The 13,155-nt window shown below is 38.8% G+C and overlaps 1 protein-coding gene across 1 annotated transcript; it reads right to left on the bottom strand.

The window, feature by feature from the left end:
• Positions 1–438: 438 nt before the first annotated feature.
• LOC146368737 (tripartite motif-containing protein 16-like) lies at positions 439–2,586 on the bottom strand. Its single transcript, XM_084911407.1, has one exon. It carries the CDS (start codon positions 2,539–2,541, stop codon positions 880–882), a length of 1,662 nt encoding a protein of 553 aa, XP_084767533.1. The 5' UTR covers positions 2,542–2,586; the 3' UTR covers positions 439–879.
• Positions 2,587–13,155: the final 10,569 nt, after the last annotated feature.

Here is a 13,155-nt window from a genome sequence, read left to right as displayed (position 1 = left end):
ACAGAATTAAATACATACATAAACACAGCCTGGTGCCAATAACACAGCTAATGACACTGCTGTATCACTGGCTTTACTGATTAAAGACCATATCTGAAGGAAATCTTTGAACACAACAGAAAGTGACCTTTTAAACCTGCGACACTGATGCTGCATTCAAGGACCATTAAAAACATCTGAAAGGACTTAAGAACATCAAGAAAATGTGACTTGTTTCTCTGTAATGAAGCTGTTTTAGTGAAGAAAGTTGAAAGGTCACAGAGCGACTGCTGAATCTTCTGCTCTAAACATGAACTCTGAACTTTGTGATGCTTCAGGAGGAAAACTGCTTCAGTTATTCTCTCAGATTAGTTTCATATTTTCTGCATCAGATTTGAGTGAGATCCTGGAATGAAGACAGAAGAAAAGACTTTGTTCAAAGTTTGATTTATAGTCAAACCTTCCAGTTTATTCACACAATAAAACATCAACACAATATATGAATTCATTCATTAAAATCACAGTTTTTCCTCATTTCTTTGATGATTTTGACAAAAACAAACACAAACACACACACATGGTCTGCCATACTCATAAAGAGAAATGTCGACATTTTTCAATACAAATATTCCAGAAACATTTAGAGGATAGAGAAGTTTACATTTTCATGTGGAGAAATATTTTAGTAAATCAAAATGATGATGAGCAGTGATAGCCTCCATAAACAGTCACAGGAAAGATCTCCTTTAAAAACTCAGAAACATCAAGAGAACAACTAGAAGATGTGGAGGTACCACCCATAATGTTTGACTGACAGCTGATCTCTGTGCAGAAATGATGGAGAGAAAATAAAATGAAACTAAAATACAGATTTAAACCCACAATATGAAAGACTTCAGTCTATTTCACTTTAATCAACTCAGCAGTGGCTCCAACACAATAAACCAACAGTCCAGCATAGAGCGGCTGAGTGAATGTGGTCTGGACTCTGTGGAGGAGAGTCATGGTTTCAGAGACGCTGTAGAAGGACAAAATACCTGCTCTGTGATCCAGGTACACTCCTACTCTGGAGGAACAAGGACCTGAGACAGGAGTTTCAATGTTGTTGTACCAAAATGTATAACTGTTGTTGTAAAAATTTAAAGACCAAGATTTGTTATTACATCCAAATACACATTCATTACCCCCTCCTTTTCTGCTGATATTCTTGTATGCGACTGCTACATAAACTCCTCTCCCTCTCCACTCCACCTCCCAGTAACAACGTCCAGTCAGACTCTCTCTACTCAGGACTGACCACGATCCAGTGAATCTGTCTGGATGATCAGAATAAGACTTTCCAAATAAATTGAATGTTGCTTTTCTGTTCCCCTCTGATAATAACAGCTGTTTGTTTGCTGTGTTTGGATCCAGTGTGATTTCACATGAATATTTTAAGAATCCTTCTCTGGTCTTTGGCTCTGATTGTGACAGTAAAACATCCACTTCAGTGACTGTCAGTGAGATGTTTGTCCATTCCTCTCTCAGAATGTCCTGTAGTTTATCTCTGACCTCTGACACAGCTGCTGTCACATCCTCAAAGTAGCTCAGAGGACGGATATTGATGCTGGATGAGTCTGTAGACTCACTGAGTGCTGACAGTGAGGGGTAGTTGTGTAGAAACTGGATGTGATCCTCTGTGTGTGAGAGCTGCTTCAGCTCAGCATCTTTCCTCTTCAGCTCAGTGATCTCCTGCTCCAGCTTCTCCTGAAGCTCTTTGACTCGACTCACTTCAGTTTCCTGCTGGGATCTGATCTGCTGCTTCACATCAGAGCTTCTTTTCTGGATGAGATGGATCAGCTCAGTGAAGATCTTCTCACTGTGCTCCACTGTTTGATCAGCAGACTGATTGATGGCCTCCACCTCCTGTTGAAGCAGCTTCACATCTTTCTCTCTGTCCTGGATTCTCTGCTGGATGTTTTGTCGACTCACCTCCAGCTCTCTCTGCCTCTCAGTCCTTTCTGCTGCAGCTGAGACTGTGTCGTGGCCTTTATGTTCATCCACAGGGCAGAGATAACAGATACTCTGCTGATCAGTACGGCAGAACATCTTCATCACCTCATCGTGACGAGAGCAGATGTTCTCCTGGAGCTTCTTGGAGGGCTCCACCAGCTTGTGTTTGTCAAATGCAGGACATTCATAATGAAGCTTAACATGTTTCTCACAGTAAGAGATCAAACACACCAGACAGGACTTGAAGGCTTTCATTTTTCTCCCAGTGCAGACATCACAGGCCACATCTTCAGGTCCAGCATAGCAGTGTTCAGCAGGAGCAGCTTGGAGTCCAGTCTTCTTCAGCTCCTCCACTAAATCTGCTAACATGGTGCTTTTCAACAGGACAGGCCTCGGTGTGAAAGTCTGTCTGCACTGAGGGCAGCTGTAGATTTTCTTCTTTTCCTCTTCATCCCAGAAGCTTTTAATACAGTTCATGCAGTAGCTGTGTCCACAGGGAATAGTCACCGGATCCTTCAGTAGATCCAAACAGACTGAACAGCAGAATTTTGTTTGATCCATTTGATTCATGTGCTGTGCCGTTTCACCGTCTCTCAGTGACTGTCAGACAGTTTCACTTCCTCTGAACAGAAACAACCTCTGTGCTCTGAAGGGAAACAGATCTCTGCTGTTGTTCACCTCCTACAGGAAATGAGGCTCACCAGCAACTGCATTTACACCATGTTGTTTAGACCCATCCTGATACAGACACATCTGTGAAGGGAGGCACTAAAGAAATATTCTTACAGAGCGACCAAGAGCCAATCACATGATGCAGGGTGTGGTATGTTTGGTTACAGCATGTAGTAACAAGTCTGACACAGTTAAACTGGTGTAACTGGTTTAAACTGTTAAAATTAGTTTCAACTGGGACAGCCCAGTTTAACTTTTCTTGAGTTATGACAGTCAACACTCAGCGAGTTCATTTTATATTTGAAAAAGTTCAGCAAAGTTTAGGATGTTGTGATGAATAAAAATAAATCAAACTTTATATTTTGACATTTTCTAATCTTAGTTCATTCTCACACTTACAGAATGATGCATGGGAACAACTGACTCCACTAAATCAAACCTATGTTCAAATGAGATTATGATCATTAAATAGTAACAAATATTTAAATTTAGCAACAACAAATGCAGATCGGTCCACAGTGTTTAAAAAAACAAACAAACAAACAAACATTATTTTGTAGTTTTTCCTGTGTACACAGTCACTGTGGATTTTCAATGAAAACATCAAGATGTGCTTGAAATTCAAACTTTCAAGTTTAATTAAAGGTTTTAGTAAAATTTTGCCTGAACTGTTTAGTAATTTTTCACAAAGTGTCCATGTCAGTAATTCATTCAAATGTATTTTGGTCTTAAACTGATCCAGTAAATGTAACTTTTTCTCACCTACTTAATCGAGTATTTTAGTTGTTTAACTGTCATTATAACTAAACTGAGCATCCAAAGCTTTTCTCACTGCAGTTTTGTTGTGCAGTTATAGCAGCACTTTGAATCAGCCACAGTTTTATAGAACTGTCTGTTGAATTGTTGTTTTGTTTGGTGCGATGGTTCATTTATTTAAATAATTGATGATAATTTGATATATTTGATTATTTATTACTGGTGCAAAGAATTCATTTCTTCATGGTGCAAATATATAGTAGACTCAGGAGTTTAACTCAGTTTTCTTGGCCTTTGTTTATCGTTTCATTTAAAATCTTAATGGGTAAAGATCATCATAATTACATATGAAATTATATGTACAAATTATATGTTCCATTACACTATTAACAGCACAGATTATACAGCAAACATCGGATTCATGGATGGAGCCAGAGGCTGAATGACTGTTCAGTCCTCTTTAGGAAACGATCTTCATATGACGACAAACACGACAACAATCAGCTGTCAAACTGTACAAGAAGTTCACAGTAATGTAAAAGAAGTTATATCACTTTATTTTTAAATGTACGCACTCAGGGTCAGGACTGAAGACACTGATCGAGAAAATACTCTAAATATAAATATTCACCTAAACATTCAGAATTATTCAATTGCATGAAAAGAAATATGAACTCTCTACAATACTGGCTTCTGATTGGTTGAAAAAGCAGGTGCTGAACTTCAGAAGAGCTAAAGCTGCAAAACTGTGTAAAACCAGAGTGGATGCTGCCCTCTGACCTTTCAGAAGTACGATCTTTTTATGAAGACACAGAGGCAGAGTTATTATTCATCACTTTAAAGATGATATTCGTTACATGTTCTTCACTCGTTGTCTAGTAAAGTCCAGAGAATGAGACACATGATTTCAAAACATACAGCTGCATGTTAGAGATCACAGAGTTCTTCAGTCTCATGAGAACTCATGGAGACTAAATGTCAGACACATCAACAGTAAATGTCGTTCCTCCCCCCGTGAGTTTGTGTCCTCCACACTTGTTTACACAAACATCTGAGGTTTGAACAGTGTGCAAAACCACATGTTACAAAGCTGCTGAGCTACTGAATACTGGAATATTTCATTCAATATCACCATCTGACCAAAGGACAAACACAGAGAGGATTAGAGCGCCAAACTTTGTTTCAAACTGTTTCAGATTTTAGAGGCAAAAAGCAGAATTTCTACCTGGACAAAGAAATCAAAGCAGGAGAAAAACAAGCTTTTTACATTTATTCAAAGGCATTATGTGAATGTACTCTGAGCCACAGCCTCCTAAAGTAAAGACATTTTATCATCTAAACCAGACAGAGTCATGTTTTCAGCAGTGTCTGTATCCTCCATATAGACCATGCCATGGTCCACCTAGGGTGAGCAGGTGTCTGACTTTATGTGGGACTACACAGCGCTCAGTCCTTGTTTCCCTGTGCCACACACACATTGAGCCAATGTCCAGTTTTTTTATTGACTCTAGTTTCTGTCGATCGGTAGGCCCACAAAAAAACCCTGTACAGGAAGTAGATTTCATCTCTCTGATAAAAGGAGTTCTAATCCCTGATCCTATGAGTCTGACCCAGTAGATAATATTTATATGATCATATTTATGCCTTTGTTGTTTCACAAAGGGTTAAAAACATTCACAGGTTGGACTGTGGTTCTCCTTTTAGCGTCTCTGCTGGAATTTGAACTGTGAACCTCTTAGATCCAAACTTCTGAACTGCTCATCTCACAGAGGACAAAAGGGAAGAACCCCGAATCTCTTCTTCACCTCACTTTTATACCTGCTCACCCTTTCTCCCCCGTTCCCTCAGTGGACATCACATCTTCACACTTGGGCCAATCAGGTTGTTGACATTTGATCATCTGATGTCCACCCACACCTCATCTCTCTCTCTCTCTGATTTACAAGATTTAACACAAAGTTTAAACTTTAAAATCACTTCATTACATTTTCTTTGTTATTCTTAACACAGAAAATTCACATTCAAAAACTTAACACAGAATAAAACAGAGTAGCCAGTAGTGGGACATGGTTCCAGCAACTCTGATGGTGACGGCCCGTTTGAAGCTGAAGCTCCGGCACATGTGTCAAAAAATCAACACACTGCTTCAGAAACGCTGTGCTGAGGCTTGGTTTAGAAATATGATATACACATAATTATAATGATATAACTTATAGTATATTATATATAAACGTACCAGTCTGCTGGTTAATTACATAATCAGGTGGAGGCAGTGACCTCACAACCTCCTATAAGCTTTAAGTTAAGGTTACTTTATTTATACCCACAGGTAAATTTGCTTTACAGAACAATGATAGCATTTGGCCTCCCTTCACAAACACACACACCTAATGAAACCTGACAAAACACATATTTAGTAATTAAACAAAGTGAATCAAATCAAAAACAATTCTTATTGAGTTCAGTGACAGCAGCAGGGACAAAGCTGTTTTTATAATGCTTTGTCCTGCATCTTGGAACTAGAAACCTCCGTCCTGAAGAAAGAAGCTAAATCCACCCCGTAGAGGATGGGAACCATTTTTAAGGATTGATTAAGCCATCTGTGGTACCTGTTTAGAGTACAGGGAGTCTAAACAGGCCTGTGACTCATCTATCAGACGACTGGACCATCTCACTAACTAATTCAGTCAATTTTTCTCTGTGACAGAGGTCTGACTGAACCATGCCACCAAACAAAAAGATAAAACAGACTCAATAAAAGAACAAGAAAACAAAGTTAAAATCTTTCGCTTGATGTGGAAATGAGCAAGTTTCCTGAGGCAGTAAAGGCACTGGTGACCCTTTTTACAGACCGATTTGCAATAAAAGTTCCGTTTTTCATTGATTATGGTCCCAAGATATTTCTATGATTGCACTTGCTCTATTTTCTGACCTTTAATTAAAGTGACTCTGTGCCCATTTTGTTGTTTCCTAAAATCAATAACCATATCTTTTGTTTTAGATATGTTCAATTGGAGATAAGACTCCTCCCACCACTGAACAAAGTCATCAATGATTGGACCGTGGTGAGTTTCACCCTCTTTCAGTAAGCTGACAATAACAAAGTCATCTGTAAATTTAATGATGACCCTGTTTTCATATCTGCTCTGACACATGTTTGTAAAGAGAATGAATAATAAGGGCGATAAGAGACACCCTGGAGGAGAAGCTGTGGAGGAGAACACTGGGTCAGACAGAACCCCATTTATTCTCACTCTTTGTGACCTGTCAGTTAAAAGATCTAAAGTCCAGCAAACCAGGTTTTTCCTGATTTCAAACTCTTCTAAAAGTCTTTTCATTAAAATATGGGGCTGTATTGTATTAAAAGCTGAATAAAAATCAATGAAAAGAAGTCTTGCAAAAGTCCCTTTACTCTCTACATGTTTAAGAATCAGATTTAGAGTCAAAAGCGCGTCCTGCACTCCTCTGTTGGGCCTGTACACAAACTGCATTGGATCCAGCTGATATTCAATCTCTTCCATAATCACATTTCTGATGATTTTTTCAAAGACTTTCATGACAACTCAGGTGAGGCAACAGGCCTGAAGTCATTCAGGACGTTTGGACGACTAGATTTAGGGACATGAACGACGACAGCTTCCTTCCAAAGCGAGGGCACATTTTGTATTTGAAAGGATTTATTAAAAATAACCTGAAATTTAGGACTGAGTTCTTTAGCACAAGATTTAATTAGGCGGCACTAATGTTATCAGGGCCCTGGCTCTTGTTCACATTAACTGTATGAAAGGCCTTTTGGACATCGCTGAGTTCAGTGATGAAGTGTTGAGTATCTTTCAGTTTCTGTTTCAGTTCAGAAGAACTAAAACGAGCATAAAGCATATTCACATCTCTGTCTGACTTAAAACCGTCTACAATGATCTGACTGCTGCTCTGGGGATTTTGAAACCCTGATATGGTTTTCATACAAGTCCAGGAGGACCCAAAATTTTTTGCAGCAAATTTGCTTTCAAGAAGGTTTTTGTAGATCTGTTTTGCTTTCAAGAGCTCGATTTTCAAGTCTTTGGTGACTGCCTGAAAGTCAGTAACAGCCCCCTCTTTAAAAGCCTGTCTCTTTTTCCTTAAACAGGATTTGATGCATTTGGTGACCCATGGCTTATTGTTAGGGTACACTTTAGCACGCTTAAGGGGTATAATCATGTCTTTACAAAAAACTGCATATGAGCTAACATCCACCAAAGCATCAAGACTGAATAAAAACTTCCCAATCTGTAAATTTAAAACATTCCTGCAAGGTAAGCACAGATTCTTCTGACCACATGATTGATTGATGATAACATAATTTTTTCACCCCCCAAAAATTCATGTTCAAAGCAACATATCAGCCCGATATCACACAGAACTGTCACATGACATCAAACACAAGCTGTCAGCTCTGCAGAGTGGGCAATCATAATGAAGCAGTTCATTATAAGCTGCAGACTCAAGCTGCTCTTCATATATTTGTCCACCAGATGTCACCAAAGAGGACTGTGATGAAAGCTTCGAGTAATGAAGCGTTTTTCATTACAAGCTTGGCCAACTGACTACAATCTACAATAAACTAATATGGCTTTTCAATCCTCTCTTCAATCACTTGGTACCACCAGGAACCTTTAAATGGGCACTCAAGCTGCCTGGAGACTGTTTTGTCGTGCACATCAGAGAAACCACAGGTAAGACAATCTTATCCAAAAGGTCAGTGTAACAGTATTGTTTTCCACCAGCTTAACCAAACTTCCCACACTAACTGAAATTTCTTTTCCCAGGCAAACATTAAACAGCAGCAGCTGGAAAACTGGAAAACCTAAAGCCAAATAATCAATAAAACATAACAACGGCTTCAACCTAGTCTTTAATGATTTGGAAAAATGGTTATGACAGTCCAGGAAAAGGTGATTCAGGAATAGGTCAGTTCATACCGCTCTGTTGGTGCATCTGTTTATGTAGCTGTGTGTGTGCATAGATAAAAGACAGCATGCAGGCTGAGATGCAGGTGAAGGAAAAGGAGGCTGAACAACAGAAGAAGAGGATCAGGGAGCTGGAGCTGACACAGCAGCAGCTGGAAGTTGCCCTTAATATGGAGATCCAGGCTCGGCTGGAGGAGGAGAGGGCCAGACTGGAGCTTGAGCGGTAACAATGGATTTCTAACTCTTATTATGGCCCTTTATTATTTTATTTGTGATGGAGATCTGATATATCCATGAGAAGTATTAACATTTTCAGTTGCTTCTTCCCTTTTTCCCCTCCTTCAGGTTGCTGCAGGCTGAAGATGAATAGAGGAAACATTTCCAGCTCCTCCAGGAGCAGCAACGTACAATGCAAAACCTCAGCCCCATACAGGAGCTGTCAGATGGCAGTCCCGATGAGGACACCCCCTCAGCCCTCAACTCTGCCTCTCAGGAGCTCCAGGATCTGCAGGCATCTCGCCAAAGAAGCCACCAGCGTCTGGAGGTGAACAAGTTTGTTTTGACTGGCTTTGTGAGCAGCATCTTATTTAGTGCTCTTCTAAAACAACACTGATGAGGATGCCTGCATGATTTTTGTTTCCAGGAGGTTCAGGAGAGGCTGAGGAATGCCAGTCAACATGTACGGCACTGGAACATCCAGCTGAACCGACTGATGACCCCCATTACTCCTGCAGGTGCCGTATTCACTTTGCCTCTTTGCAGCACAGACTTCTGGAACAGAGTGTTAGTATAGTTAATAACAGTGTAGACCATATAATCTGTCAGATAATTGCATTAAAATGCTACAAAAGGCACCTACCCCCAAACATGTCAAGAGATTCATTCAGTGACTTGAATGAAAGAATCTGACTCACCTCAAGTTAATTAAAATTAAAACTAAATCTTATTATGATTTAAACACGGAAATCTTAAAACGAAAAATAACCGCATGCACAGTTGTTACAGGCTGCAAACATGTTTTATACTGCTTTGAAGTCTGGGACAGCATCATAAGAGGCATAACTGATCTCACCGTAGTCCCATGAAGACTCAAGATGAGTGTTTTCACGACTGCCATCTTGGTGTTTTGAAATCAGGCATGATGAATGAAGGGAAGAACTGTCTGTTAAGGTTCTCAGTCGTTCAGGTCATCGTAGTCTAAGGAGCTTGGAAAGAAAAGCATCTGGACTTCTTTAAGTTTCTTGAAGAGCGTTTCACCTCTCATTCAAGAAGCTTCTTCAGTTCTCTGAAGAAATTCTGAACTGAAGAAGCTTCTCAGATGAGAGGTGAAACATCTTCAAGAAACTTAAAGAAGTCCAGATGCTTTTCTTTCCAAGCTCCTTAGACTGTAGTTAAACTTCACACACTGGACTTGTCAGTCACACGTCCTTCGCCAGTAGGCATTCCCAGAATGATCTTTCCCCTTCTGACGCTTAGAATGACCAAATATGTGCAAAATGGACAATTCAACATGCCACCATGTCAGTCTTTTATTAAATATGACATGAAACAAATGACTGAGCCATTAAATTTGTCACAAAGGTGTTCACCTAATTCCAGGCAAATGGAATAGACTTCTATGGGACCATAAGTCTTTTTGCACTTTGACATTTGTTTTACTTTTCAGATCTGTAACCTATAACTTTTATACTGTATGTGTTTTGATCATAGGAGTCTACGGGGACTTACTTACTTTTAGCACGTTTAGCAGTTGATGTTGGCTTCTTTTTCAGTACTGGAGCTTCCTGCTCATTGAAGACTTTTCTAAAAGGAAATGCTTAATCCAAAATGGCGTTTTAAGGGCTTGGATTAATGTCAATTTCAGCAAATATTCTTTCTTATGTTAAAAGAACATGGATCTCTGTCAGTGATAACTTCTGACTTTATAACTCAAATTTTAAGAGAGAGCTTCACTGCTAAGCTCTCATCTGTGTGGGTGTCACGGTTCGCTTCAGGACTCACACTCAGGACTCAGAGGCACAGTCAGTATTTATTACAGTTCCACCAGGTGTATATACAAACAGTGCAGGGGATAGTGCTATATACAAAGCGGTGACAGGGAAAAGGCTCCGGGGAAATCCAGGTAGGGAAAAGACACTTGCTCCTCTTCTGACTCTCTCTCCAAACACTCACACAAAAAGGGAATCCGCTCGGGGAATGCAGAGTCGGGTCCAGGGGATCTATGTACAGAAGGAAACACACGTTAGAGGTTTTGCACAGGGAAGCAAAAGAGAACTTGCTCAGAGCCGGGCTGCACTGACGCGAGTCACACACAACGATCCAGCGATGAGTAGAAGCCACTCCCTGGCTTAAATGCTGGCTGCACTGATGAGGCCCAGGTGTTTCCTCTTCAGAGGGGCGTGGGCCGAGGGCGTGAACCCACCATGAGTTCCGCCCTGGCGAGAGAGCGAGAGAGAGAGCAAGAGAGAGAGAGAGAGAGCAAGAGAGAGAACACTACTAGTCAGCGGCCTGCTGATCCCCTGGCCGTGACAGTGGGGTTCAAATCCCTTATTCAGATTAAGATTTTATGTGACATTACATTGGCAAAAATTAAATGTACTTGAATAATGTGAGTATTGGAGTAAGTACTTGAGTAATTTTTGAATAACTTTAATTTTGTAATGTGCATATTTTATGAATAATGATGTTTCAATACTTTAATCTACTGAATAAGTAAGAATTAGACTTAATAATCTTTTTACTTTAAAAAGGGAAATTGTGTACAATCTTTTATTCTCCAAAATGCACATAATAAAAATGTTTTGGGGAATGTATATGCTTTTTAAAAACCAATTGCTTCTTACCTGATGCATGCTATAACTTTCAGCAAAACTGAACTAAAATTTGTTAACAAGCTTACCAAATAAGAAATGTTTTGTGAATTTTCTTTGCAGAGCGACTGGAAAGCCGGCTGTTATCAAAGCCCACATGCCCTAAAAAGGAGGGCGCGCTGGCTAGTGATGAGTTCATCACTAAGTTTAAGATAAGAGTTGATCAGAATAGAGGCGATGATGAAAGTCTGGAGCATCAGCTGGAGGCTGCCAACCTGTCTGATGAATCGTTCGAGGCCCAGACAGAAGTCAACGGACAAATATGATCACAGACATTTTAAAAACGCGAGTTGAGAGTTAAGGGGGAAAAATATTGTAATAAGTATATATTTGAATTGCACACTAAGATATAAAGTGATGGCAGCGAGCACAGTGTTGCAGGATTTAATTAAAAACACATCTGACTAAGACCAACTGAAATTTAGAGTTGTGTATAATAAAGTTTATTCATGATTAATAAAACAAATCTGTAATATTTTTCTTTCTCTTTTGTCCATTTGAATCTCGCTACAGCTTAAATAAAAGAAAAGAATGTGTTTTGAATAAATCAAACTCTATTCTCTCTTTTTCTTTCTTTCTTTTTTTCTTGGTGGGTTTTCTTTTGCAATCAAACGCAACATTATACAATTATATAGTATAGTAAGAAATATCCTTTAACTTAATTTAGTATTTGTTTTTTAATTTTTGTTTTTATTGTTTCCCCTTCAGTTTTGTGCTTATAACATGTTCTAATCTGACATATTATGCAGTAAATTATTTTTGCAATAACTTAACAGGCCATTGTGGGAGCCAACATTCACTTATCAAAGACATATTTGTATATTCTGTGGGCTGCTTTATGGTTGTGTCATTTAGAAACATAAGCCACAACAGACTTCCACCGGAGAGTACTTAAAAATGTATTTTTATGTAAAGATATTTTAATTAACTACTATATTAAGAGAGAACCTATTGTTACATGGATTAATTGTACAAACTGTAGAGAAATAAGTTTAAGCGTGCAACTTTTTATTCATTTTTAACTGTATTAATGTTTTTATGTTGATACAGCCGCCTCATATCTGTTTCCTCAGTGTTTTTAAACCATGTACTCCATCTATGAGTAAGAACATGAATAAATTCCTTTCCAAATTTGTAGTTCTTTTTTCCAACTGTTTTTAGTATATATGTAACATTTCTTTACACACAAATGCAGGTATTCTTTTGCACCAAGACGTTAAAGAAATGCTAAGAAAAAATAAAAATACTACATTGCAACCTGTGTGTGTGTGTGTGTATATATCTGTATCTATATAGATATAGATATATATGTGTATTCGTACCCTTTTTTCATCATCTAGTTTCCTGTGCCAGATCTTCTACTGATCCACTGAGGCAGACATGTAAAAAAACATGAACTAAAGCATATTTCTGTATATAAACAGGACTTTAAATCTTTATCAACAGCTACTTTAGAGGAAATTCTTCAATAAACTGCAACCAAAGGCTCAACTCAGAGGACAAAATCCAACCTGTTATAAATAGTGTGACAGCAAACTTTCTCTTGTGTAAAGTTACAAATAGGAGTAATTATCCACAGGAGCTTTTATACATAATGAAGTTATAATTCGTCCTGTAGAAATTGTACACTTAAGCTATATAGTTCCCGCTGTGATAACTCTTATTAACTTTTATGCTTTTACAACCCACTATGAGCAAACACTCAGCAACAGTGGGAAGGAAAAACTCCCTTCTTGAAGGAAAAAACCTCTGGTAGAACCAGGAAATCTGTCTAAACTAGTTGGGGGTTAGAGCAACAGATGCAAGTCTTCAGATCATTTGCAGTGTGACTGTCTTTGTGCACACTTTAACCTGATTCAGTTTTCTTATTTGTCAAAATGCACCATGGGTAAAAAAAAACAAAACAAAAAAACAAAACAAAATAGTAATGAAGGAGAATC

Source organism: Perissodus microlepis, chromosome 18 (genome assembly GCF_051167445.1).
Source record: "Perissodus microlepis isolate ML-2025 ecotype Zambia chromosome 18, ASM5116744v1, whole genome shotgun sequence".
In the NCBI taxonomy this organism is placed as follows: domain Eukaryota; kingdom Metazoa; phylum Chordata; class Actinopteri; order Cichliformes; family Cichlidae; genus Perissodus; species Perissodus microlepis.
The sequence above is the reverse complement of the archived record's forward strand: the minus strand, read 5'-3'. Positions and strand labels throughout refer to the sequence as shown.

Coding starts and splice junctions, on each gene's coding strand:
- LOC146368737 (XM_084911407.1), bottom strand. CDS start 2,541: ATGAATCAAATGGATCAAACAAAATTCTGCTGTTCAGTCTGTTTGGAT.